The 27647-nt window shown below is 40.9% G+C and overlaps 1 protein-coding gene across 1 annotated transcript in view; it reads right to left on the bottom strand.

The window, feature by feature from the left end:
• Positions 1-2577: 2577 nt before the first annotated feature.
• The window catches only part of LOC149797116 (uncharacterized), a 74715-nt gene continuing 49645 nt past the window's right edge, over positions 2578-27647 (bottom strand). Inside the window, exon 4 of the mRNA XM_089961790.1 lies at positions 2578-2668. Within this exon, the coding sequence (XP_089817916.1) occupies positions 2616-2668 (53 nt within the window). The 3' untranslated portion in view covers positions 2578-2615. The remainder of the gene's footprint in view (positions 2669-27647) is intronic.

Raw genomic sequence — 27647 nt, 5'->3', positions numbered from 1 at the left:
ACACACACTACATACATTTAAAAAAATAGCATTTTAAGTGTTGGTGTCAAGCAAATTGGATATACCAATACTATTGTTATATCAAATTGTGATCCGCCCATTGTGCAATAATACGAATATATACACATTCTTTCAACCGCAAACCTATAGATCAATGATGAATTTCTACTCATTCATTAATCATTAATGACATATGAAAATAACGATAAAAGGTTTTAATGGTCCCTGTCTTCTAATTGTATTAAAACGGTACACAATTTCATTGGCATCCTTATTTTGCCATTCCCTCGCGTAAATGACAAAATAAGCACAAATCTGGAGTGAGAGAGAAAAACATTGCGCTGGACGTAAACGTTAAAACTGAACTGAATATTTACGCTCTCCTTGGGATCTATTTACAGTGTTCATAATATTAATGATACATAGTGTCAATAGCTAGTGACACTAGGTCTATATTTTAAATTTGTCGGTTACAAGGCACTTATACTGTATTGTGTTTTAATCCTTTGTTGTTGTTTCTTAAACCTATTATTATGTTCTAAAAATCGATTATTAATTATTAAATATAACAACTTCCAAATGGTCGCTCTTTTTGGTTCGTCATTTCACTTAGTTTCTATTCCACGCTAATTTTCATGCGCCAGTACGAGAATGCCTGACAGTACCGGTTCAGTGTACAAGAGGGTAACCGTGTTCGCAGTGCACTACTTTCTTCATAAAAAAACACATTTCATGTTTAAATCATGAGTGTGTCTTATATTGATTTAATAAATGTGAATAAAAATAGAAACTGAAAAAGAAAACAATAAACTTATCAATTTACATATGTGTTTGTGAACAAGAAGAAAAATCGTAGAACTACATTTTGAAGCAGTCACACTCGTAGGGATGTGAGGAGTCCATTCACTCGGTCAATACACAGTTGTCAGGATCATATCGTAACTCCATTCAAAGTGCAAATACGTGTATTTGTATGTGATATAAATAAAATGTATATATAGCATATACGCTGTATCAATGATATACCACTCAATGTACAAAAGTGTCATTAATATATATATATATATATATATATATATATATATATATATATATATATATATATATATAGATATAGATATATAGATATATATATACAAATAATATTATCATACAGGTTAGATGATTTTTCATTCGTACTCTATGGGGATTCGAACCCACTTCCGCGGGTAAACGGAACCCATCGCCTTGTCTGCACACACGAGTCCATATTCCCTCACGACTAATCACGCATCACCTAAAAATGATGTTACTCAGTCGGTGTTACATGCAGGAGGCACACTCGCATGACGACCTAGCAATTAATTATCATGTATCTACACAGTCATTCTGGATTCCTATGAATGAAATCAAGGTATATAGAATTAATTCTAGAGAATTATAAATATACACCAGACAGAATGGAAAGTGGTTTTCTGTAGGATTTCGTCGGAATCCAGGGATAGCACTTTCAGTTCTGTCTGGTGTATATTTATAATTCTCTCTCTCTCTCTTTATCTCTCTCTCTCAGACAATTGTTTGGGGGTGTTTGCTAAAATGCAACATTCCTTTCAATAGTCATGATCCAAGACTTATTCTTTTACTAGCTACGACTAGTACTATCAACGTACCACCGAGTCCGTCTATGCTTTGGAAGAAGTAACAAATAAAAAATAATAGGTTTTTAAGCGTTACTAAGAATCATTCCCTCTGCCAGACTAATGTAGTTTGTTATTGTATGTACTCTTTTGTATGTATTTCATCCTGGCTTTTAATATAATGTTTACTTAATTACTGTAAAAATTGCATTATTGTGCTACTGTTTCATGAAATCTTTATTGAATTACATTCAGTTTAGATGATGCTTATTATCAATTATTATTAAATCTGATAACAATATGTTTTGGGTACGGTTATATGGTTTTATATGTTCACACATGAAAGCTGTACTAGATTACTACAAAATCATTGCATTTGCGGATTTCCACCAACAAAACATTGCATAAAGGAAAGAATGTTGCTCTGTTTTATTCGAATTAGTTACGTGGTTTTCACACGTATTGAGAAAATTTGACTTTCAAGATCCCGATTCATTATTCAGGGATGAAACATTCATCTTTCACGACAAAGATTGTTTTATAAAAAATGAAAGATTGAAATCCTTTAATAATTTTCCAATATACTATAGTTAGCATTTATCATGATACAAATATACTATAGTTAGCATTTATCATGATAAGTTAATTCCCCACTGGGCTGTGATTAGGATACATGCACGCTAATAAATGTCTATATCACATTGCCATATTAGGCTGTAATTGTGATACACATGGTAGCCGGATGCTAATTATTTGAAGTCTCGGACTACCGGGAAATGTATTTGTTACTGCTCTCTCTCTCTCTCTCTCTCTCTCTGTGTGTGTGTGTGTGCAAACTGTTTTGGGGATGAGCAATTACAGGATAATTCCCATGGAAATTTATAATCACGATTGTTGGAACATTAACAATATGTTAAATGTATGAGAAATATGAACACCATTGAGATTATCTTTTGTTTATGTTGGATTAGTTCTATTTCTTTCGGTGTCTAATGTGTTTCAGCCAAGCCTACTTTTAGAGGATTCTGCACTGGGATCTTCATTTGATGGAGCTGAAAAAGATGTGAAATTAATTTATAAATGTATACATCTTAGTTCAACTCATCGTGATGTAAATAGGTTATAATTTTTCAATAAATATTACTATTCAATAGTCAGTATGGCATTCTACGCATGCTGCACGCGTACTGTAAATATTTTTTTTAAACGTTTACAATTTTCCTTTTACTTGTACGATGGAATAATTATCCTAAATATTTTTTCTTCGTTTTGATGCTTCTGTACCAAATTTAGTTCAAGAAATATCACTACATATAAGGACAAATGAATAACCTAAATATCATCTTTGAAACCAACAGTTATACTTTGCAACAGAAAGTATGCTTGATATTCGAATCTCAAACAACCGAAAGAAATTATGAAATGTATCCATAGATACTGCCAAGAACTATATACTACACATAATACCAATGTTATAACTGACTATCTTAAAGATTCCAATGTGAGAACTTACTTCAGAATTCTATCAAAAATTCAGACAATTGTACTTGAGAAACCGAACGGATATATATAGAAACATCCTTCCTTAAAAAAAAATAGAAGTACCAAGACACTTTGGATGTATCAAAGAAATTATTCTAAAATTTAGAGACAAAAGGGAACTTTGGGAACTAGAAAACACTAAAACATATGAATGGGTTAATGATGATTTAACAAAACATGTTAGGTGTAAAGTGGAACAAGACAATTTGGGAATGAGATGGGAAAGAGTGTGGAAAATTGTGATTGGAACTGGTTGACTGCCTATTAGTGGCGGTACCAGCTAATACGTGGGCCAGAGTCCACCCTTCCCTGGAGGGAGAGAGGGTCTCTGGACAAGTTCTAAATAAATTGTAAATATTGTATGTATATTTTAATAAACTTAAATATAATACATCTTGAATGTACTAAAATATATCTAAATAACTGCGGAAGGAAGAGACCTAGTATGTATATATATATATATATATATATATATATATATATATATATATATATATATATATATATATATATATATATATAAGCATGCAACTACTTCAGACATAGTACATATGATAGAAATAAGCTGCATTGTTAGTAGTGAATAGGGATAGTATAGCGTCAGTTGGACTTAGCATTAAAAACACCCCCTGGGACAATATAGCGTCAATGGAAATTTAACATGGGAAAAAATCGTGGGACAATATAGCGTCAAGGGAAATTTAACATGGGAATAAATCGTGAGACTGTCTAGCGTCAAGGGAAAATGGAACAGGGTCGGGACCCTATTTTAATACGGTTACGACCTAATGGGTCTATGGAAATGGAACAGGCGAAAATTGAAACAGGAAGGGGTCTCTAGTTTTTTTAAATAAAAAAATATAAAAAAGGGGTAGGCAATTGAAAGTCTATCTCTTTTCGAGAGATTGGAGTGGCCCTGAAAAGGGCCTTTGGGTTTCTTCTTCTTCTTTTAACTCCTCCACTTCTTCAACCATCTTCTCACTTTTGTCACTATTCCTGTCTTCTTTTTCTCCTTTTCTGGCATCCAGTCAGGATGGCCCAATGCTCTGAATTTTTCCTGGACTTTGATCCAATTTTGACTGAGCCTCTCAAACTCTGCCTGTTTCTTTTTGTTTTCCTGATCTTTTCTTTCTTTACTCCATGTCTCTTTAATCTTCTCTACTTCTTCCTCCATCACTTTTCTCATCAGATCTTCCCCTTTCTTTATCTTGTCCAACCCCCATGTTACATTCCTCCACTCTGTCCAGTACAATATCTTTTCTAGGAAGCACCGGACTTGGATGACATGATCCAGTGCTTCCTTCAAACGTCCCACTCTGACATAAGGTGGGTCAATGAAGCCTCTTGACTTACTGACTTCTTCTTCTATCATCCCTGCGATGATATCTCTGGCTGCCTTTAGACCTTGAACTTGACTGGTTACCAAGTCTTTCATATCTCCATTCCTCCATTCCTTTTCTATTATTTCCACCACATATTCTACATTCATTATCCAAAAATAGATGTCTCTCATTAGACTAAATAAAGCTGATACTTGAGTCATTTTGTCTCAGTTATTCCGTAGAAAAGTGTGAACGACGAATTCTGTGGGTTCTTATACGAAAAGCGCGGACGTGAAGGAAAACATCCCCAAGACAAAAGTTATCTTACCTAGATCACGACCAAACAACGCGCGGACGTGAAGGAAAACATCCCCTACTTTTCTCATTTCATATTATCTACTATCCACATACGTGAAGCAGCAATAAACTAACCAAAAATCTACTATCACACACGCAAAGCATTAAAATAAAACCCAAATCTATTATCCACACAAACCAACTTAAGCGCTTCCAAAACCCAAAAATCTACTATTCACACAAACGTACGTGAGCGCTTACAAACATAAACACATACAATCACACCAGAAAAGAGTCAGTGTTTATATTCACACTACTCTACATACACACATTAGCAAATAGATTACTATATCTTTTCTAAAGGTTTGGATGTTTGTTTTGAACTCCAGGGCACCTGGTTAATGATGGCACCTTCCAGGCCTGGCACCACACACACATCTTCTACTCCAGTCTCTTTTTACTTTTTTTGTTGGGAGTGCAAAGGCGGGATAAGTGGCTTCAGAATTCCAATCTTCTGTCTCTGGGATTCTGAAATTTCCTCTCTCCTTTTCCTCTTCTTTTTTTCTTATTTCCTCCTCTTTCATCCTTCCCTCTTTTACTATGGCCTCCGCGGCCAGTTCATTTAGTATGCGCCTGGCATATTCCAGGTGAATCTGGAGTTCAAGAAGTTTGCTATTCTGGTATTCATTGTCTTGTTAACGAAGGAACAGGGTAGCGATTTTCAATTTATACTAAAAGCGCTTACGTGAAGGAAAACATCCCCTAAAACAACATTTATCTTCCCTAGATCATAACCAAACAACGCGCGGACCTAAAAGAAACACTCACTCACTTTGTTATACTACCCATCACTATTCTAAAAAAAATTTATTAAACAAAATCGTGAGTGCTTACAATGGCACAAACACACACACGCACTTTCTAAGCAAGATAAATAATTCATGTGCTTATACACGCACTTCTATATTTTAACTTATTATAGGCAATCGATTGTTATTTCTTTTCTAGAGATTGGGGTAGCCCTGAAAAGGACTGTTTTTTGTGTGCGAAGTTGAAGCTAGGGCGATCTTTTATATTCTAAGAATGCGACGTCCTCTGACGATAGGTCTGCTTCTTCGGAAAGAGAAGAAGAACTCTTTGGTGTCGATACGACAATCGACAAAGCCTCTGTCAGGTTCAGGTTGCTGCTGCTGCTGTTCTTGTTGCTGTTGCTGCTCTCTCTGTTGTTTCTGAAGTCTGTACTTCTCTGTCCATTTTTCTTTCTCCCTGTTCATTTCTTCTCTGAAGAGCTCTTCTATCAGGTCTTCAGTGACTTTTAACATTCTCATATTCTCTATCTCTTCTGGCTTCGGTATCAGACTGTATCTGACCCTATGCAAATTCACGTAGGCTTCGTTTAGCTTAGCTAGTCTGGAGCACATCTTCGTAGGAGGATGAGTCGACAATGGATGTTTAGACTGGAGGCTACCCCGCCTTTAAGGTCAAGGCGCGGACGTGAAGGAAAACATCCCTCCATGGTTTTCGAGCCGGAGCGTTCAATGAGTGTCATGAGAGGGATAGTAAGAAGTCAAAGAGCATGAATCAAGATTCCTATAGCCAAACAAACCACAAAGGCATTTTTTTCAAAACACAACATTTTTTATTCAAAATCACTTAACACTAACAAACAACTATAATATTTTTAACAATAACCCAACAATTTAACATCAAACATTTTTTTCTAATCACCAACATTTTTTCAACTAACACATTATTTTGGACAGGGTTGACAATGTTGTGAATGAAATTGTGATTTCCACTGTTGGAAGTCATTAGGTCATTGATGGACACTACGTTTCCTAGCTTGAGACAAAATATAAGCATAATGGTCACAAAACCATCGATCTACTTTCACATCGTTTCTAGAAGAAGAATGAGGATCAAAATGAGTCACTAAATGTTCTAAGGAATAGCCCAGGCTCCGATGATGCGGAAAATACACACAATATTGCCCACACACCAAGGAATCTGTGCCTTGTAATTTCACATTATTGAATCGGATGGTCTGAGCATTTCTTCTCATAAAGTTAATGATATCGTCTTCCAAAGGAGGCAATCCATAGGAATCGAAATATTCCACACATCCTTCTTGAGGAAAGTAGACGGCTACCCAGTGGGTTCCTGGGAGATGACTGTCGTCCGTGTTGATCACATAAGCTTGATGGTCTTGAGGTTTGCGATGAGGGAGTTCGTCTTTAGCACAGACGACAGGATTCCAAGAAGCCGTGTACGAGCTGTGGTTCAAAAGGTAATAAAGTTCCCAGGTATCCATGTTTTGTGTGTTTTTTTCTTCTTCTTCTTCTTCACAGGTAATAATAAGTGATCAATTCGATCCTGACTTTTTGCTTGAAAATGTCTGACAAATAACCGTTTCTTCGCTTCGTCTCCCCACTCTGATTCAGGAGCGTTTCGATACGATGGATCTCTTGAGTGGTTAATGGTGGACAAGAATGTTCACGCAAGTCTTTATACCACTGATGCAACACGACTTCGTCCGAGATGAGACTCCAAGCTTCGTCCAGATACCAGTCCAATTTTTCTTCTTGACTCAGCATCAGGTATTTATCGTGTTGAATTTGACTGGGATGATCGTTTTGACATCCATAGCAATCTTTCTTGATCAATTCCGTAATTTTTTCGACCAAGTGTTTGGCAAAACAGGAGACTAAATGGGCTTCTTGTTCTGGCCATCTTGACTTCATCATGATAACTTCTTCCACAGTCTCCTCACATTCCATCTCCAAAGTTTCTCCTCTAGGTAAAGAGGGATAACAGTCTTCCATAGCTTCTAATAATCTAGAATGACTTCTCTCAAACTGTTGATTTCTATCGTATTATCAAATTCTGCATACAGGATGACGTTCACCTTATCTGGTAGATTTGTAGTAAACTGAATTTCCACACGAACCTGGTAGGATTTTATAGGATGGAAATGACCCTCGTCGCTGCCTTGGTCTGGAGTGAAAACAAAAGCCCACAAACCATAGCCTCCTGCATAATCGTCGTACGAAATACCGTGATTGGTGTTGGTTCCTAATTGTCCCGTGGCTTCGTATAGGGACAAATAATATCTCAAGTAATTCTTCTTGTCAAAGTTAGGTTCGAAAGGTCGGGTACACAAGGTCTTGCCATCGCGACTGACTTCGATCTTGGACACGTTAAAGTGTTGAAAGTGGAAAGGATTTTTAGCAATAGTTCCGTTGAAGGCTGCATTCTCGACGATACCAACGATGAAACGTTTGGGTAACTGTCCTTGGAACAGATGACCTTCGATCATGGATCGTTGCCCCGTAGGAATGGTGAAGGTTTTCACTTCCACGCGTCGTATCGGATACTTAGCGGTCGTTCTGCTCAACGTCTGACTGATGTCGTTTCCCACTTTAGGTAACACTTCCACGCGTCGTACGTAGAGCCTGGCTTCCTCGATGACAGTTTTGCAAGCAGTAGTACCTATCAAATGGAAAGCGGCACTGCTACGATTCAGTCTCAGGCGGACATTCACCCCATTCAGCAATTATTTCTCTTGCAACCACATGTCCAAATGCAAACGATCCATCAGTTCTAAACTCTGTCCGTCTTTGATTTTGTCTCCTCGTTCTACAAATCCCTCATTGTGTGCTTTGCTTGTATTAATTTCGAATTCTTCAAACTGGCCTGCATCGTCAGCTTCCCATACCACGCAGGCATTGAGATGAGTGTTCTTGGCGTCTATTCCGTACGTCAAGAGATTTTCCAGGTACGCACGACAAGGGTAAGTATCGATGCTCCTACTGACTAGTTTGTTATTCAAGTACAAGTCCACTCCATTGAACAAGGAATGCATGAAATTGTTGACGGGAGCTATTACCTCATCACCTTCTAGGGGCGAATTGTCCTCATCGACAACTTTAACTTTCAGGTACAAGTAACTGCTATTCAGATCGATGTAACCTTCGGGCTGTCCTTTGATTTCAAACTCGATGGAAGCTGAGGCTGTAAAGGAAGAGACGGGGTGAAATTCCAACCACTGGGATTCTTGCATGGTCATCATGGTGGGTGGCATGGCAAACAGATCCAGTTCCGACTTGGAACAAGCGCAAGATTCTCGGTGCATCATTTTTTTATGTTTCTCAATAATCGAAAACGTCTAAGTCTCAAACGGTTCTTCTTTTGTTTGTCTTTCTAGCCTTAGAAGTGTGTAGTCTGGTGAAAGGGTGTTTTCTTCGTCGTCTCTTTCTGCATTGTCCTTGCTGAATGCCTGACTCGGTAGCGTGCAGGGCATTTATAGGTGTTTCTCGTCGGCCCAAAAGGTCTTTTCCCGTTTGCAGCAAGACATTTTTGCCTGCCCTCAGAAAGCTTGTTTGGGGTTTTGTTTGTCGATGATGACATTTTGGAGAAATTCTTTGCCTTGCGTCAGTGCAGCATCTTTCAAGGCGTGCAATCCTCGTGTCACCATCGGTTTCAACACCGGGGCCACCGAACCAAAGGCCGATTTTAACATATCTCCTAAACCGTTTCTTCGTTGTCGAGCAACACCTCGGTACACTGGATACATGACTTACGATTCGTGCGAGAACCGTTTTCGAAAATGGAGTTTCACCGTGACTTTACCTTTGGTGAATGGAATATTTTGTCCCAGATCTCCTTTTATAGCAATGTTGACCGTGTCCAAATAAGAATAATTGACAGGCAAATAGTGAGGATGTACAAATTCGCGGTGAACGTGATAAGTGTTTCCACTTTCCTCGTCAGCGTCCGTGGCAGAATCCACTTTGAAAGGAATGACACGCAGTAACGGCACAGAGGTGTGTCCCACCACGTTGTACTCCACTACATCTGAGTACACAAACATCAGATTCAGTCCTTGGTTCAGTTCTACCGGGGCACGAAATAACTTGCTAAAAGACTCGTTGTCGTAAATGATAGGTAATTCGTTTTTCTTGATCATGGCCATTCTCATGTTCATGCCTCCGCCCAACATGTCAAACAATTCAGGACAAAATAAGAAAGACATGATTTTATCCCCGTCAAATTTCATCAAGAAGCGACGAGCTGCTTCGTGGTATTCCATAATGACACTTTTTTTTTGACACTTTCCAAAGCTTTCATAAACACGACATTAAACCTGGAGGTTATGGTGCTCACCAGATGTTGACCACTAGAATAATAGCCTGGGGAATGAACAAGTGATAGGTGGTCCACTTTTGATTTTTTGTATCAGGGGTTTTCTTGTCATACTTGACATGGGTATCCAAGTACTGTTGCAATTGTTCGTCATGAACTTCCACCTCATAAAAATTTTGATTGGGAAGGACATTGAAGACTTTGGTTGGGTGAATGATTTCTACTAAAGCCACTTCCCAATGGGCTTCGTGATCTAATGGGATGGCCTGAGGTAATTTGGGCATGAAACAGCACAACGTGTTATGGGGAAACACCTCCATGGAACTGTCACTGGGTAAGGTTAAGTAAAATTGGTTTTGGTGACTCATAATTCCAGAGTTCTGTGGCTGTCCGAGGGGTCACTGGACGTCAGAGGAGTGTCTCCGCTCAAAATGGGGTTGTTGTTGTGGTTATTATTGGAGTGGTGACTGACACTGGCACTGGACACAAGGTTCCCGTTGTTCCCGTTGGAAGAGAATTTCAGGGAGGGATTGAGAAGCAGGTAACCGATGCAACTGCTCAATAAAATGGTCCACAATTGTTTGTCTCCTTGTTGCAAACTCAGATTGGCGATGGCTGCCCCGATGACACAATACACCACAAAGATTTGACAGAAAAAGACGATTTGCGTTTTAGGTACACGTTCTCCACACCACACCCACAAGGGTTGTTTTTGTAAATCTTGCAGAGAAGAACTGGATGAAGGAGTTGCCGCCGTAGCTGAGTCTGTGTGAAAGGGCATGATGGTCACTTCTTTTTATAGTCGGTGACTTGCGAAGCGTCGATCCAAGAATCAAAACTGGGTGGGTATTCTTTCCAACGTACTTTGACTTCTTTGACACGTCGTTTGCCCACTTTACGGGTTCTGCGTTCGAGAATGCTTTCGATGTCGTACACGTCGTCTTCTTTTTTGGTGACACGTTGTAACTCGGGCAAATAAAACGTTCCTTTGAGCACATCTCCGTTCATGTCTTCCAATTAAAGACGGCAGGATGACGGCCATGCACTCGTCCAGTGACACGAAACAATTCGGTAGTCCAGTTAGGTAAGTAACCTTTGTCGAAAGTGCGTTTTGTTTTGCCAATGCGTACCCAATCTCCTACGGTCGACACTCCACTTTTCTTGGGGACAGCCCTTGTCGGGGACGTACCAAACAGGCGCTCAAACACCAGCACTTCGTTCTCGGGAGTCATCTCTTGCGGGGAACGTCCGATGCTTCGATGGTAAGATTGGTTGTACGCTTGCACCATGTGCGGTAAGATGTCGATGTACTTCAGGGTGTGGTGATGCGTAAAATATTTCCACATGCGTTCTTTCAAAGTGCGTTGATTCGTTTTCGAACGATTGGTTCAGAAATTCGGTGCCTTTGTCCGTTTGCCATCGAAGAGGGTGACGACCGCTTTGTTTCAACACCCGTTGCAGGGCTCGCACTAACTCACTGCTCGATTTGGAAGTTAAGGGAATTACCCAGGCAAATTTGGAATAGACGTCGATGACACAAAACAAATATTTGTAGCCACGATTGTAGCTGGCCAAATGAGAGACATCGGCTAAATCGGCTTGCCATTGATGATCGATGCCTTCCACTCGGGTGCGACTTCTGGAAAACTTGCGTCGAATGGGTTTGTGTAAAGTGTAGGTAGCTTGTTCTTGTCACCATCGTTGGACTTGAGATAAACGGAGACTTTTCAGTCGAGTTTTGGCAGCACGATACAATTTTTGAACTCCTGCGTAACCTGCAGGATGGGAGGGATCGTAGTAAATGCTGGCTAACACTTTTTCCATTTTTTGTGTTTGTTTGTCAATAAGACACCCACTCTTGGAGGATGCTACTTTTTTTCTCTTGGGGTATTTTGTTGGATTGCAATGCTTTGCGTGTGCGACCTGCGATAGGTGTCGAGGAGGAGGATGTCTGAACAGGGGATATCGGTTCTTGTTTCACTTCTGTCTTCACCTTCTTTTTCTCTTGTGATGAAGAAGCGGTGGTCATCATCTTTTTAATCCATCCAATTCTGGAGGTAGGTGGTGTTGTTAATTTGCGTACTTTTTCTGGAGGAGTTTGAAACCCTTCTTCTTCTTCTCCTTTTTCTGTCTTGGTCACTGGTAGTGGTGGTGGTGGTAGTGATGATGATGCTGGACATTTCATCAAGGTCTTAAAATCTTTCAGAGTGGGAAGAGTTGTTTCGTCTGAGGCTTTCTGGTGAAAGAGTTGCAGTCGTTGCAAGAGTTGACCGTACTTTTGCGATTTTTCTGTTTCGAATAAATCTTGGCGATCCATCAAGGACTGCAATTCGTGTTGTAACTGGGACATCTCAGTCAAATGGGGATTGGGAGGTAAATGCGGGGTGCGTTGTTCTTGCCAACGATGGTATTTCATCCATCGTTTGTAAGGCACTAAAGCTAGTTTTCGTCCTTCCATGGGATGTCAGGGGTCAATTCTGAGATCTTGGGTCTCCAGAGGGCCTTTTTATCTTGCTCCCATCAGTCCTCCCAACATGGTTCCCAAGACTCCTTTCAGGAATGGGCCTAACAAGAGGGGTAAAATTCCTCCACGTTGGACTAACATCTTCTTCTTTTGACGAAGGGGGATTTTCTTTTGAACCATTTGGCGAAGAACGTGACGATGTTTGCCTAAGCATTGTTTCTGGTGTTTGGACAAAGGGATCGTGCCTTTCAAGACGTTCAAACAACATTCGTACACGGTATCGATGACCTCTTTGGAGGCTGATTGAATGAGTTTTTTTCGTAGGGGTGAAGAAGCTTTGGACAGGACAGATAACATGTCCCCATGTTTGACTGAACGTGGAGGCAGTCCTTTCCTTTTCTTTCCTTGGGGCTGTTTAGAAGAGGGATGTTTTCTTGAGGGTGACATCTTCAGGAGCACCAAAACACTGATACCCCTGCTTCGTCACACACCTTTTTATACTGGAACGCGTCGCCACTGATTGTCTTTACGTCGTATCAACTTCAGGACAGGCATGACACGTCGTGCAGGGGTACGTAACGGACTAAATCGAGCCAGTTCTTGCTTGGACAAATCCAGTAAACTTTGTAATATGCCCGATCTTTCTTGAACTTTGATTTTTGGAGCAGGTACTTTATGAGCAGGAGCCACTGCCACTAAATTGGAGGGTCCTGCCACTGGGGAAGTTCTTGGGGTCCTCAACGGAGAGGTTCTTGGTGTGATCAACGTCTCCAAGTACTCTTCAGTTCTTGGTGACATCAACGGGGAAGTGAATGAACCTGAGGCTGCCGGTGACGCGGTCACCGCCGTTGCAGGTCGTGGTTTGCGAGTGTAAGGTTGCGTCCTGGCCGAAGTGCCTCTCTTGCGACTAGTTTTTGTGGACTTTTCTTTTTCTGGGGACTTTTTCTCTGCTTCTTTTTCTGGGGGCTTCTTTTATTTTTTCGGGGTGGTGTCTGGTAAGAGGAGGGTCCCGCCACTAGAGCAGTTCTTGCAGACACGGGTCTCCTTGGGGACCTGCTCTTTTTCTTCTTGTTCTTGGAGCTTCCTTTGACTTTTTTCTTGGTGAGAACTTTGGGGGCATTAGGATCCCATCTTAAGAGAGAGCGAATGATGACCCCTCCTAGAGTACCGCTCCCTCCAGGTTTCAAAATGATTTGTTTTTTGGTTTGAGTGTCGATGCGAGGATCGGCCAGTTGGGTCAAAGCGACTTTGTTTCGATCAAAAAAGCGTTTAGTTTGATGAGGAATCTGAATGATCCCTTGTAGTAACTGACGTGCTGTCACCGTGAACCATCGTAAGACTTCTTTGAGACTAGCTTCTAAGACACGAGCCCGTATTTGTGGATTTTTTCTCGACTGATGCCATACAAGGCACGAATCAATTTGACGGGAAGATTCGACTGAAGGGACGTCATGTTCAAACTGTGTGAGACAGACGAAAAGTGTCTGAGGTTTTTATACATTTTTTTTGTTGAGTGAAGTTAAGTCGAGGACGGAGACGTGAACAGGACAGGCCCTCCGTCTTGGCACCAGTGGTGAAACAAGTGGGTACGAAATCGCAAATCATCGCGGGTCGTAGGTTTCAAATCGACGAGTAAATAGGCGTGTGGAGTTTGACTAGCATCGTCGTACGCCTGAGTCAGCCAAGGCGTTCCTAACTGTTTGCCTAAAACTTGCACTTGCGATTTATCTCGAGGGCTTTTAAACAAGATCACGTAATGCGCATTGAGACTGATGGTGCGATGGGCTTTACTTTGTTGAAACAAATTTTGAGTGATGTAAACGACACTGGCATTATGATGATGCCCTTTGCTCGTGAACCACAGTTTAATTTCTTCTTTGTCTTCTCCTAACATGTCGTCAAAAAGGACCAAATGGGTTTGACGGGAATCAGAGACGATGCCGTCGTCTTCTTTAGGAATGCCTTCCACAAACACAATGGAATCGCCTTGACATTCTCGCAAGAGGCTGTACGCCGATTGCCACTCTTTGTAACACCACACGCTGCGTTGAGGTGGTCGATCGATCAAATGATGTTTATGTTCGATGAAACGTTTGACGAATTCGGTTTTGCCTGAACCGCTAGGTCCAGCAATGAGCATGTTAAAGGGATGGCGAAGATACAAAGCCTCCCAACTGGCACGATCTAAGTGTTCGTCGATGACTTTGACAGTGGAGGAAGAGGGAGCACAGACAGCAGAGGTAGCCATAGTGTTAGGAATGTCACTTGTGACACGAAAACAGACAAGACAAGAGTTTATATACTTTTTCAGAACACGTTTATTGAACGTTTCGAACATGAACACGAAAGACAAAAATCCATAAAAGCCAAAGGCTTAAGTACAACGATAAAAGGCACATCAAAACCATTAACGTGGAATAAACACAAGTGTCTGTACAACATGTTTTGGGTAATGTTCTGACCAGTTATATAGGGGGTAAGGTCACACAAGTGTCTTCCCGAAAGGTTCTTTCAGGCATGTCCACAACAATCCTGTCCTGGGTGACGGGTTCTTCTTCTGGTACTGTCACTAACACAGGTTGAAAAGTAACTTTTTTCCTTAAACAACTCTCGTGCATACTGGGCCACTTCCTGGGTCCAAGCCTCAAAGCCCCCTTTTTTCCAGTCACGGACATCTGTCCAATGGGGATGTAAGTCACAAGCTACACACACATCGTTATACACGTCTTCGGTAGATAAAAGTTGACGAATCTTTTTTTCCCGTTGAGGTCGAGAAGAATCCAGATGAAAACGCAAGGCTTTGAGTAAAAGGAGTCTTTCGTGACCATTTAAGGACATTGGGGTGGTAAGTACTGTTCGTAAAGAGTCCACAAGGAATCGGCTGGTAAACGAAATCCTAGAAAACAAGTCACTAAGACACACACTATGCGTCGTCCCAAATTGATTGGATACAGTTCTTGTAATAAGTGATGGTAATGATCCACGGTTTGAATATGGTCATTGAGTTCCTGCCACGGAATCTGTTCAATTACATGTGATAAAAACCTCGGCATGACAGCCTGTTTTTATATTCTCTTTTTTTCGGATGCAATACACGTACTTTCTAGCCAGACATCTTCGTTCTCCAGTAGGAAATCTAAATCTTGCATACTCTAACCTACACTTCAGAGTTCGTTTAGGAGTTTCCTCTTCCGCTAAGTAGATTCCACGTAAAATATGTCGGTAATCCTTTAACTTGTCTTCCTCAATGCGTTGCTCTAGGTGAATCTCGAAGTAACCAAAATTATGAACATGTCGATCATTGGCGACCTCAAAGTTTTGAACAATGTCTGACCACTGAAACAATTTCTGACGAATCAGTTCTTTTATACCATTCAGGTACCAGTGGTTAAAGATGTGGTGACGTAACGGATGCAACTGTTCTTTACGCTTGACTTGTAATGTGACCAGCTCTTGGTAAATGCGTTCTCTCAACTCCACAGGCAAGCCCAAAATGTTCTCTTGTAAAGTATCCATAAGTATATACACTGTTTTTGGAATCCTTGGGTGGTGGCCAATAGCCTCGTTTACCTTTGTGCCTGATGTAATATCCACTCATAATCAGTCTTCTTATACGTTGGAACAGAGCATAATTTAAAAACGGATGAATAACTTTGCGTTTGCGTTTCACCTGCATTTTGATCAGTTCTCGGTAAATGCTTTCTCTTAACTCCACAGGCAAAGCACAAATGTTCTCTAGCAAAGTATCCATGAATAGGTCATACTAAATCCTCTTTCTGACACAAGAAATGTACCGTTTGCACAGACATGGTTTTACTTCAGTGTCGAATTTAAATCCTTTCATCACTAATTTACACATTACAATTCGTTCAGAAGTTTCCTCTTTCACTAAGTTGACATTGTGTAAAAGATGTTGGTAAGTCTTTAACTCTTCCTCTGGAATTCGATGCAGTAAGTTTACAATGTAGTAGATAGAATCATCAATAGCAAACCAATCCTTTTAAAAACTAGGGGGTCGTTGATCAATGTCTGTCCAATTTAACACTTTCAACTGAATCAGTCCTTGTATAGCATTCAGGTACCAGTGATTTAAAAATTGGTGACGTAACGGATGCAATTGTTCTTTACGTTTGACTTGTATTTTGACCAGCTCTCGGTAAATGCGTTTTCTCAACTCCACAGGCAAAGCACAAATGTTCTCTTGTAAAGTATCCATTTAAATATATTGTCCTACTAAGGGTAAGTAATGACAACTGGGAGACCATCGAGCATGTTCCAGGTAGGCTGAATCTTGCGGTTCCCAGTGGTGAAGTGACACACCGCAACTGAAACACTTGACTTTATCCCCTTCGCCCAAGTAGTAAAATCCGGCTCTGGCTAATTCTTCGGGGGTAGGTCCTCCCAGATACTTAGGCCATTTTCCTTTGAACGATTGAAAACGATTTTCAAAGTCGCAGTATTCCGACAAACGCACAGGGAACGAATATTCGTCTTTCACAGGTTCGTTTCGATGAGGGCTGGGTGACATGGACAGGAGTTTCCTCAGGGCTGGATGGCACTCGTAGGGAGGGAGACGTGAAGGTGGACATCCACATTGACCATGAAACCCAGTAAAGTGTCCAAGAGGACGAGCGGCATAGCTTTCGCATCGCTCAGGTTTGACACGCACAGCATCACTTTCCATGATAGGGGCAGTGAGAACAAAGTTCCCATGATGCTTTACGGCATCGCTAAGGTCACAGCGTACAGCATCGTTCCCACCGCATTCCACTTCAGAGCTCCCAAACTTGAATTGTACCTGTCTGAACTTGTTTTGTGTTTCTCTGAAAGTATTCATCTTGTTCACTTGGTCTTGGTAGTCACAATGAACTATCGATCTTGACCATAGCCCCTTTTTATACTAGTCGCAATGCAGTCTCAAGCTTGTACATCGTTCCTCTTTTGTGTCTAGTTTTGGAAGGTACCGTCTCTAAGGTACCGTCATAATTGTACCGTAGTGTGATGGGTGGAAAGGCCATAGAAAGGTAAGGGCAGTGCGGAGACCATCGAGTATGTTCCAGAATAGCTGAATCTTTATAGATACATAGATCCATTTGTAAGTTCAGTCCGCAAGCGAAACACTGTACTTCGTATCCCAATCCAGATTCAGGTCCCAAGTAGACAAATCCTGTTCTAGCTAAAACATGCGAGGTAGGTAATCCTTCCCTATCCGTAGGCCATGATTGAAACGTGTCCAATCGACGGGCACAAGCACAATAGTCAGGTAAGAAGACCGGAAAATGGTAGGGTTTGAACTTGGAGTTCTCACTGGATTCTTGCTGTGGTGAAGTCATCCTTCTGGTGGCTATCCTCTTACAGTCAATGTTTTGTACCGACATGTTAATACGGTAAGGTAAAATGATTGGGAAGTCACACTCGCTTCTGGTACACGATTTGATAGACTTTTTCCAAGGGTCGACTGACGATGTGGTGAGTGGGTAAACGTACAATCTTGTTCGGTTGATAGGTGATCACTTTAAAGTGTTCATCTTCTCTAGACTGCAAGCCTTCTTTCAATACCCCAAAGTTTACCACACGACTGGTACGATAATTCAGAGTCAATCCATTCACTTTACACGTCGTGTGCACTTTTCTTTGTTTGTCCCGGTATTCGTAGCCGTAATTTTTTGGACCACCACTGACGAAACTTAGAATCTTGTCGTCGGGATTCTCGTCTGTCCAGGCTCCTAAACGGTCTCCTTCGATATCAGGGTGATGTTGACTCGGGTGATCAATGTAAATGCAACTGTCCGTGTCAAAGTACAGGAAACGTTCCCCTAACAGTTCTAAAGCTTCGTACAGTTTTAAGCGAGCATGAGCTGTCACATAAGCCGCAATGATGACATTTCCAAAGGGGTCGTCTTGTACAAAGTCCAGATCTTCTTCGTAATTGACCAAAATCAAATCCTCGCGAAACGACGTCCACGTGTTTCATGAATTTGGTTTTGTCGTGAATCATCTGGAAGTAGCGAGAAGGTTCGGTCAAATACTCCGTCTTGGTTAAACACGGTCGTTGTGCCATTTTACCTCACAAGCAATTTGACATCACTTTGGCAAACGATCGCCTGCCTTCGTTTTTCTCGATGTAGTCTAAAGGAATGCCTTCTTGTGCCCGGTATTTCTCTTTGAATGTCTTTTGGTCTTCGGGAGTGTGACACCAGAAGGATAGCCGCTGGCTTCTTGCTTCAGTTTCAAAAAGGCATCCACGTAGTCTGCGAAAATGCCTTTCTGAGTGGGGTCACCCTTGTGATATTGTTCTGTCTTGGGAAAGTGGTAAAGTTCGTACACTTCTAACAGTTGGTATCCCATGTCCAGAGCTTTGAACAATTCTACGCTGACCCACGCCCCCGTCAAGGCCCGTTATTCCTGGGTGTGATGACAAGGTTGATCTTGGTTGCACGTTTCGGCACAAGTACTGCAGAAAGGAAACATCAGTTTGCCTTGGCAATGGTGAGGTAAGACGGGATGGTACAGGTTCGTGGGAGGCAAAACTTTGCACTTGATCAAGCCTTCGTATTGTCGAATGTTTTTCAGGTCGATGTGTTCCGTCAGCAATTACGGGTGCCCTGCAGTAAAGCGACAATATTTACACACCTAGGGATACAGCGAACACACGTCCAAGTATATGATTTCTTCTCCTTTCTCTTCGTCGGCTTGGTACAGCAAACAGGTGGCATTGGTCCTTCCTCCGTACAAACTGTCCCTCGCGTTCAGGGGGTCCATGAACTGGTAACTTTCCACGAGACGTTTAAACTCGAGATCGGTTTTCAAACGGTGATCGTATTCGTGTTCCCACATTTCCACCACTTGGTATCCTTGCTGTTCTAACTTTAGGCGTCGCTGACAAGTGTTCTGGTACAAGTCTTCTATGGTTCGTTGCAAAAACTGATTTTTAGTGCCACGGTCAGGGTAACAGACGGGACATCCGTGAAATAAGCAACCGTTAAACTCGTACACGATCTTTGGGTTTTCTAAGTCCCAGCCATCGACCGAATGCGTTCCGATGGTCTTTTCGCCTCCTCCGTTGCGGGCATGCTGTATCCACCTGTCTTCCTTGTCGCACAAGTAATGTAACCAGCGTAGGGCTTTGACTGAGTATTGACGTTTGACATAGTTGGTCGTTTGAGGACTGATGACAGCCACGGTGTTTTCAGGCATGAATCGTTGCCTTTACACTAAGGAACACGCTTTAGCAATGGTGCAAGCTTCTTTCAAAGGATCGACCCCTCCGTGTTCCATGAACAGTTCTCGAACTTTTCCACAGCAACGCCGTAAAATGTCCACGTCGGAACGACAATACTTTAGCATTTCTTCCTGAAAGTCGAAAGGGTCCGAGGCGTGAGCCTGGTACCAAGCGTAGAAAGCTTCTCGTTGTTCGGTACGCATGTTGTCGGGGTCGTAATAGTGAGCCTCAGGTAAATGGGGTAGAACGGCGTGTTGATTGGCTTCCGTATTGAAAAAGTGTGGAAAGTACCCTTTAGCCATTTCTGTCATTCCAAACATTTTAGGCATTCGACTCAAAGGCATGGCCAAATAGCTCATCGAATCTTTAAACTGTACTTGTCCCACTTGCATGAAAATGATTTTGGCTCCGTTCAAAGTAACTTTAAGACGTTCGGTGCCATGTTCTGTATAGTATTTGAGAAGAAACTGTCCATCGTATCCGGAGAAGTTGTGAGCCATCACTGTGGCATGGCGATGACAATCTCCGTAACGTTCGATGTCCTCTTGGCTCCACGTCTTGTCGATGGGGTCTAAGACCCATCGAGCGAAATCGGCTAGCGTGTTCGGTCTCCGAAAGATTTTTTCACGTCCTCCAGGAATCTTGCTGCAGTGAGAGCAATGACTGAAGATAGGTTCTTGAATGCACTTCTCGCACGCTCGATGAGCCACGCAGAAATTAGGAATGTGAATGCCAGTCTCTTGCATGCATTCGAAATCGAAAAAGATGAAATTGCCTTTCTTCTTGTGACCATCTTCTTTCTCTGGTTGGGGTTGGTATTTTTGCACGTAGCATCCGTGTTCCAAGTCCACGATGTGGTGACAAATGTGACATTTTTTCTTTCCTCGACATACGTGTGCCTTGGTACTGTTGGTACATAGGCCTTGTCCACACGTAGGGCACAATCTCAGCAGTTGACAAGCACATTTCTTCTGTGAACCTTGTGTTTTCAAATGTTGTTGGTAACAGGCAGGGCTGACAAACGTGCGCAGACAAGCAGGACAATGCACTGGTTCTTGCCCTTCGTTCAGACACGGTGGAGAGGCCAAACATCCTGAGCATTTCGATCCACAATGCTTGTGTTGCTCTCGATTGTTATAGCCATAGTCACATTTCTCACAGTAATAACCGTATCCCAGGAATCCGGTGATACTGGTATCGAAATGGTCATCGTGATAATAGACATGAATGTATTTTCCGTCCTTAAAGTCTTTCCCTCGAAACAACAGAGGTCCGCGCACTTCTTGAGGGTGCACTTTCAAGGTGTATCGTGGAGCTAGGACATCTTGCAATTTTTGCATTTCAGGAATGCCACAGGGTTTGTCTTTGGGCAAGTCGGCTTGTTGCAACAGGAGTTCTGCTTCGTTTCGTTGTTTGGCTCGGTCAGATTGTTGAATAGTTTTCCAGGTTCTTTTCCATTCTACCGTGTCGTTCTTGTTGGCATAGGTTCATCCCACCACGATAGCCCTGGCTAAACACATCTGGTCTTGAGAATTGTGAATTTTGACGAGGCTACGCTTAATGCTGCGAAGCTCGTTCATCAATAACATCTTTTTGCGTCCAGTCCCTTGAGGAGGACAGACGTGGGTCATGTCCAGTGTGGCTTTTCCATCGGTTATGTCAAACTGGTCATTGGATTGTTGTACGTGTTGAATTTTGTCCATGACTTTGGAAGCGGTCAGTTCTGCAGGGCTGCTAAACTCGATCCAAACAGGGGATTTCAAGCCGTCGTGTTGTATGGAAAGTCTCAAGCGATCGTCTTCTTTGGGTTGACATTGTCGCTTGAGTGTGGTGAGCAAAGAATCCCACATCTCGGTGATGAACCCTTCTGCTTTCTTTAACGGTACTTCGGACTTGAAATCTTTAAACTTCACCGTGTATTTGTAAGCCGTAGTTCTAAATTTTCTAGAGGGACGCTTTTCTGTCTCTCGAATGTCATAGTACTTTTCAGGGTTGACTAAGGGTGATGAACTTTGTTTAGAGGGTTCGGATTCTGGTTCACTCATGTCCTCTTCAAAATCACTGGCATGAATTTGTGCCAAGACTTCAGCCCTGGTACGAGGCGATAGATCACGTTTCTGCCTCTTACTTTCTTCGTCTTTCTTCTCAAATGAATTGGATCGTTTCATCTTGATAGCAAAATGTCAAATGACTAAAGTTTGAACACCATGGGCTAATTTATAGTCCTGGCAGACCAGCATATATAGAAGGGTATGTGTCTTGTCCTTTCACTATTCATTTCACTCTCAAGCCGAGCACAACGATGGAAGAGACTACCCAGATCGAACGTTTCATCAGAGCTTTGCGAGGGGTCATTAGAAAATTCTCTTCAGACCAACCGACGGACTACTCTCCTTCCTTGCGAGATAAAAGTCAAGATACTTGCTATATCTGTCAGAAGAAAGGGCATTGGTCTTCAGAGTGTCCAGACCGTCAAAAAAGAAAAACGGGTTAGAAAAGACAAAAGTCAAGATACCTGTTATTATTGTCAAGAAAAAGGACATTGGTCTCCAGATTGCCCAAATAAGAAACAAGAGGAGTCAGAAGAAGAGAGGGATTCTTCAGAAGAAGAGAGGGATTGTTCAGAGGAAGAAAGCAGACAAGTGAAGAAAAAGAAAGAGGAGAAGAAAAGAAGAAGGGAAGAAAGTGAGGAGGAAGAGGAGGAAAAGACTGTGACGGTGAAGAAATTCAAATAACAGAGAGAGTAAAAAGATGAGAAAAAAGTGAATGAATTTTTTAAAGTGCTCTGTTGTGAATTGTGAATTGAATTGTTAATATTTATAAAAGAATAAATTAAGTATTAAAAGGTAAGTGTCTTTGGGTTTTGATTTTGAAATAAGAACGTACACTCATACACTCATACACACGTACTATAGAGGTAAAATGGTTTTTTTGAGTTATTGGCAATTGAAAGTCTATCTCTTTTCGAGAGACATGGGTGGCCCTGAAAAGGGCCTTTGGTTTTTGGTGTAGGGGTGAGTTTAACCAATCAACTTTAACTGTCTTAAGCCTTTGCCACGGCCATAGCCTACTTCTGGACTGCGTACTGTTGATGATGATGATTTGGTTGAAATCACTAAGGGTGGTACGATAATCTTAGTCACAGGGTTGGAGTGTTTAGCTCAGGAAGGTCGTATTCTCTTCGGTCGTAATAAAGAAGTCTGATACATTTGTTTCAGACTTCTTAACTCCGCTAAAATGTCTAGCAGTACCGTGACCGTTTGATTTTCACACCCTTGTTTCTTTGCTGCTGCTTCTTCTTTTTGTTGTTTTTTTCTTACCTCTTCTTCTTTCTGTTGTTGCTGTAAAAGAAAAGCTTGTTCCGCTTCCTTTTTGCTGTTGTATTAATTTCTCCAATTCTTCTTTCTGTCTCTGTCTAAAATTCTCCACGTGCGGTAATGAAGAAGGTGACGAAGGTTCCGGAACAAATTCTTGCGAGGTAAGAAAATCCACAAAATCCCAATTCACCTCTTCTGAAAGTAAGTCCGGGTTCCCTTGGGTGGTCTCCACTGCTGGTGCACCCCAATTTATCGTTTTCTGAGTTTCCGTCATGTTGAATTACTGTCGCATGAATTGACTGCGCACAGGCGCTAGCGAATCTATATAGACCACGTGACGTCACAGACTGCTCTCTTCGGATTGGATGCGGGCTGACTGAATTTTGTAACGCGTGTTTGGATTGGTAAACAAACTCAATCCGTTTCAATCCTACCTCTACCTATAAATAAGCGCAGTTCACTGCATTGATTCACCTGTTCTCGGCGACTCAACATGTGGACCGACGTACAATCTTCCACGCTTGTGTCTTCGATGATGTTCCGGACGGACATACCAATGTATGTCCGATCCAACTGGACAGTTGTCCATAGGACAGACACCAGCCTATGGATACGTAGGATCTATGTAGAACGTCAAGGATGCCTCAAAAGAGTCCTGATTTACGGTCCTGCAGTCAGGCGCAGCCTAAGGACAAGAAGACCAATGCGGTGCCATTTATGTTAATATATCTTAATATTAACATAAAACCCAAAGGCCCTTTCCAGGGCCACTCCAATCTCTCGAAAAACGATAGACTTTCAATTGCCTACCCCTTTTTTATATTTTTTTAATTGAAAAAACTAGAGACCCCTTCCTGTTTCAATTTTCGCCTGTTCCATTTCCATAGACCCATCAGTTCGGGACCATATTAAAATAGGGTCCCGACCCTGTTCCATTTTCCCTTCACGCTAGACAGTCCCACGATTTATTCCCATGTTAAATTTCCCTTGACGCTATATTGTCCCAGGGGGTGTTTTTAATGCTAAGTCCCATTGACGCTATACTATCCCTATTCACTACTATTGTTGATATTTAAGTCTTAAATAAAAAAGTTTCAATAAAAGCATTGTAATTCCACTACTGTTGCTCATCGGGATGTATTATATTTGTAAGATGTAAAAACGATTTAGTGATAGATTACTTAATGTACCTTTGGGGACAGAACAGACTATTGATGTGACGACTCCGCCTGATAGAAGTGCGGCACAAACAGAAACAAAAATAATTAATGTTCTATTGCATTTCCTTTCCTTTTTCACAGCGTTGAGTCGGACACCTATGTTGTTTATACATGGTGCTGGTGATTGCATTCCATTTCTGCCATTAGAGACACCCGGATAAGCCTGGTTTTTATACCCTTGGAGATATCTCTGTTGACGTGCGCCAGCAGATTTCTGTACATAGAAACCTCCTTCAGATGGAACCTTTAACCGCTCCTTTTTCTCAGAGTGGGTTCGCATTCCGATGCTGTTCATACGTGGTGCTGGTGATTGCATTCCAATTATAATATTAGAGCCAGCCGGGTAAACTGGGTTTATATGCGCATGGAGATAACCCTGTGTAAATGGAAACCTTCTTCATATGGAACCTTTAATGTAATTATGAGTAAATAAATTTAAACAAACAAATAATTGTCTGTCTGTCCGTCTGTCTGTTTGCATACATACATGTATGTATGTATGTATGTATGTATGTATGTCACACGAAGACTGACTTTTCGAGTTTTAAAAATTCTCATACGTATGGTGTATTTAGGTGCCATTTCATTTTATTTTCTCTATAGTGAATCCTGCAATGCTGAGAACGTAGTTTTAAAAATAGCATTCACATAAAATGAGTCTCTGTAAAATCCATTCTGGAACATTTTTTTAATAAGTTATGATATAAAGAACACTAACAGTTTTTAAAAGACACTATACTGTGTGTACAACATAATTCGTAAAAGAGTTTAATTCAGGGCACGTCATGCAAATATGAAGTAAATCATCCTTTTCCAACTGGCAAACTGATATAAATAATGTCAATTTAGCAATCTTCTAAAATTGTATGATAGTGCATTTTCGCTGTTCTCCATATATACACAATATGGAGTCCTGAAGGTCAAAAGTATTAAGTTCCATTTATTCCATTTTTCCAATCTAAATTTCTACAACAAAATAATAAAAATAAAAAACAGTGGTGATTCATGGGGAAAAAATACGTAAGAGAGTGTAAGATATTTGTGTTATATATGTACAGAAATGTTAAGGTTCGGTATGCTTTTTTCTGAGATACATAGCAGTTCTTCTACTAGACACAATGAGTTTCGATTCTATTATAACAGTACTTTTTCAATCTAATGTTAGTCTATAATACAATTGTTTTCCTTTTCAATCTCTCCTGTTTTGAAACCCAAGACATGTGCCCGAATCAACCGTAACGTTTACTTGAGAAGGTTTTCTTCACATAATACTTGCCTAAAAGTATCCGCTACAAACGCTTAAAGTGTAAGAGTTTCAGTGTCCACTCAAGGAGCTGCGTCACACAGACCAGATGCCTACATGTGTACGACACCTCGCCCTCAAAACGATAATCCTATATCCGCCGCTCCTATTGTTATTATTATTATTATATCTCATGTTCAGTGTCCAGCTACAACATTGTCAGAACATTTCCATTATATTTCCATTATAAATTCTTCCACACAAATACTTAACCGGGAAAAAATATTATATTCAGCACATATTGTGGTATCTCATCTAAGGTGGTGTTGATTTTGGAATGCATTGCTTCTGCACTTTATCCAAAGACTCTTCACTTTTGTGTTTAGCGTTTGCTTAGTGGGTGTCGTTTGCCTCTCCCAATGACGGGGAGCTCTCGAATCATTCAGTAACTGTCTTGTAACTGCACCTTAACCATTTCACTCCTCGGTCTCTATTTCATCCTAACAAAAACAGTATATTATCGCACAAAGCTCTTGCTCGTTCTGCTCTGGATTAATCAAATCAAGAATGTACTATAACTAACAATGTGTTGATTTGCATCTCGGTTATGTCCAGTATTCATGATTACAAGTTTTGTATTATTATTATTATTATTATTATTATTATTAAATTTTGAGGGAAGGGAATCGTTTTGGAGAATACTCGAGGATGGGATGGTGGTAAAGTGTCTGGAGGTATATAGGGGAAGTAGAGTAAGAAGAAGTGTATTGCCATTAGGCGCACTGGCTCTTCAGTATAGTTATATAACTTCACTAAGGCAACCAATTCGAATTCTCCAATCGATTCGTCTCGCAGATGGTTCAAAACGTTATGTGAATTAAACTATAAGTAACGATCGAGGATGTCTTTTGTATTGAACATCTATACTTTATACTATTTCAGTGCGTGAACAGCTCTGGTTGGTGTATTGCCTTTACAATGTTACACAATCTGTAACTTGAAAATATTAATGCAAGAAAAACATCGTTGCCTTTCCAATGCGCATGTTATGGCGGTTATTTAGGTTGCAGTATCAGTTTATTATTCATGTACATTTGAGTAACTCTCTCATGCAATATCGCCAAGATCCCAATGCTGTTTTACTTACATAGTAAGATATGGTCAGCCATTCATTTTCATGAGCTGAATCATGTGATAATGTATCAAACATATTAAGTTTTGTTTCTGTTAGTTTTGTGCAACTTTTTAAACAAATTATTAGCTATATCAAGTCTCGAAAATGTCTTCCAAAAGACACACAGAGGCATCTAACACAAGCTGACCTGCGTAGATATGGAACGCGCGATATTAGATTGCAAGTTCTATTCTTTGGTACATGAGGTAACGCCACTCCACTTTAATTTAGATAAATACTTCATTCAATGACATTGTTACGGTAACAGAAAGCATATAAATAGTCAAGCAAGGACATACACTCGATTGTATCCAATATAATCAATGGTGTCAGCGCAACGGGTGTTCATCGATAAAATGCGTTCCTCAGTCTCTATTTGTCCATAGGGATTGTTAGATTTAAAAACGGAGCTTAATGCTCCATACCACAAATAAGCTGAACAAAAATCGATACTGTTTGCACGTATATTTGTACAGATTTGGGTTTTTAAAAAAGAACCTATTTTGGTGAGCTCTTGAGGCTATAGGAATTTCTTTCACATGTAAAGACAAATACATTTAATAAACCCGGTCCTCTTGCTGGTCGAAATAAAGGAGTCATTAAAAGTAAAATGTACTTAGTGAACTCCTGTCTGTTGTTAACATTTTTTAAAGTGAAAGTTGTCTCCGGTATAAGCGATGTATGAATCATACTAATTATTATCACGAGAAATTTCTAAATTTATTACACTAACATCTCAAATATGTATAGATAACATAAATGCTAGAAATACTGACTTTGTTGTATGTAATGCAAGAGTCAGCTAAGAAGGTTAGGCTCACGTGGAGACCCGTGCAGCGGTGGCAGGAGTATGCTGCTTCCCTTTTGTTAAACTTGTAGATTTGTGTGGGTGTTGGACAGTGGAGCTATCGGGTTGGATTTTTACTATAGCCACATAAATATCCAAAATCAGCATCAGTGTTTACGCTGGCAACCGGCGGTATATCTTTGCCAATGAAATGTATATGTACATTAGTGGGGACGAATTCAAGCTGAAACGTCCAGGGGTAAAAAGTCAGTATATATTCGAGGCTAGTAAAATGAATCCT

This window comes from Sinohyriopsis cumingii, chromosome 6 (genome assembly GCF_028554795.1).
Source record: "Sinohyriopsis cumingii isolate HCF-2022 chromosome 6, ASM2855479v2, whole genome shotgun sequence".
Lineage (NCBI taxonomy): Eukaryota > Metazoa > Mollusca > Bivalvia > Unionida > Unionidae > Sinohyriopsis > Sinohyriopsis cumingii.
Note: the sequence above shows the minus strand (reverse complement) of the source record. Positions and strands in the feature narration are given on the sequence as shown.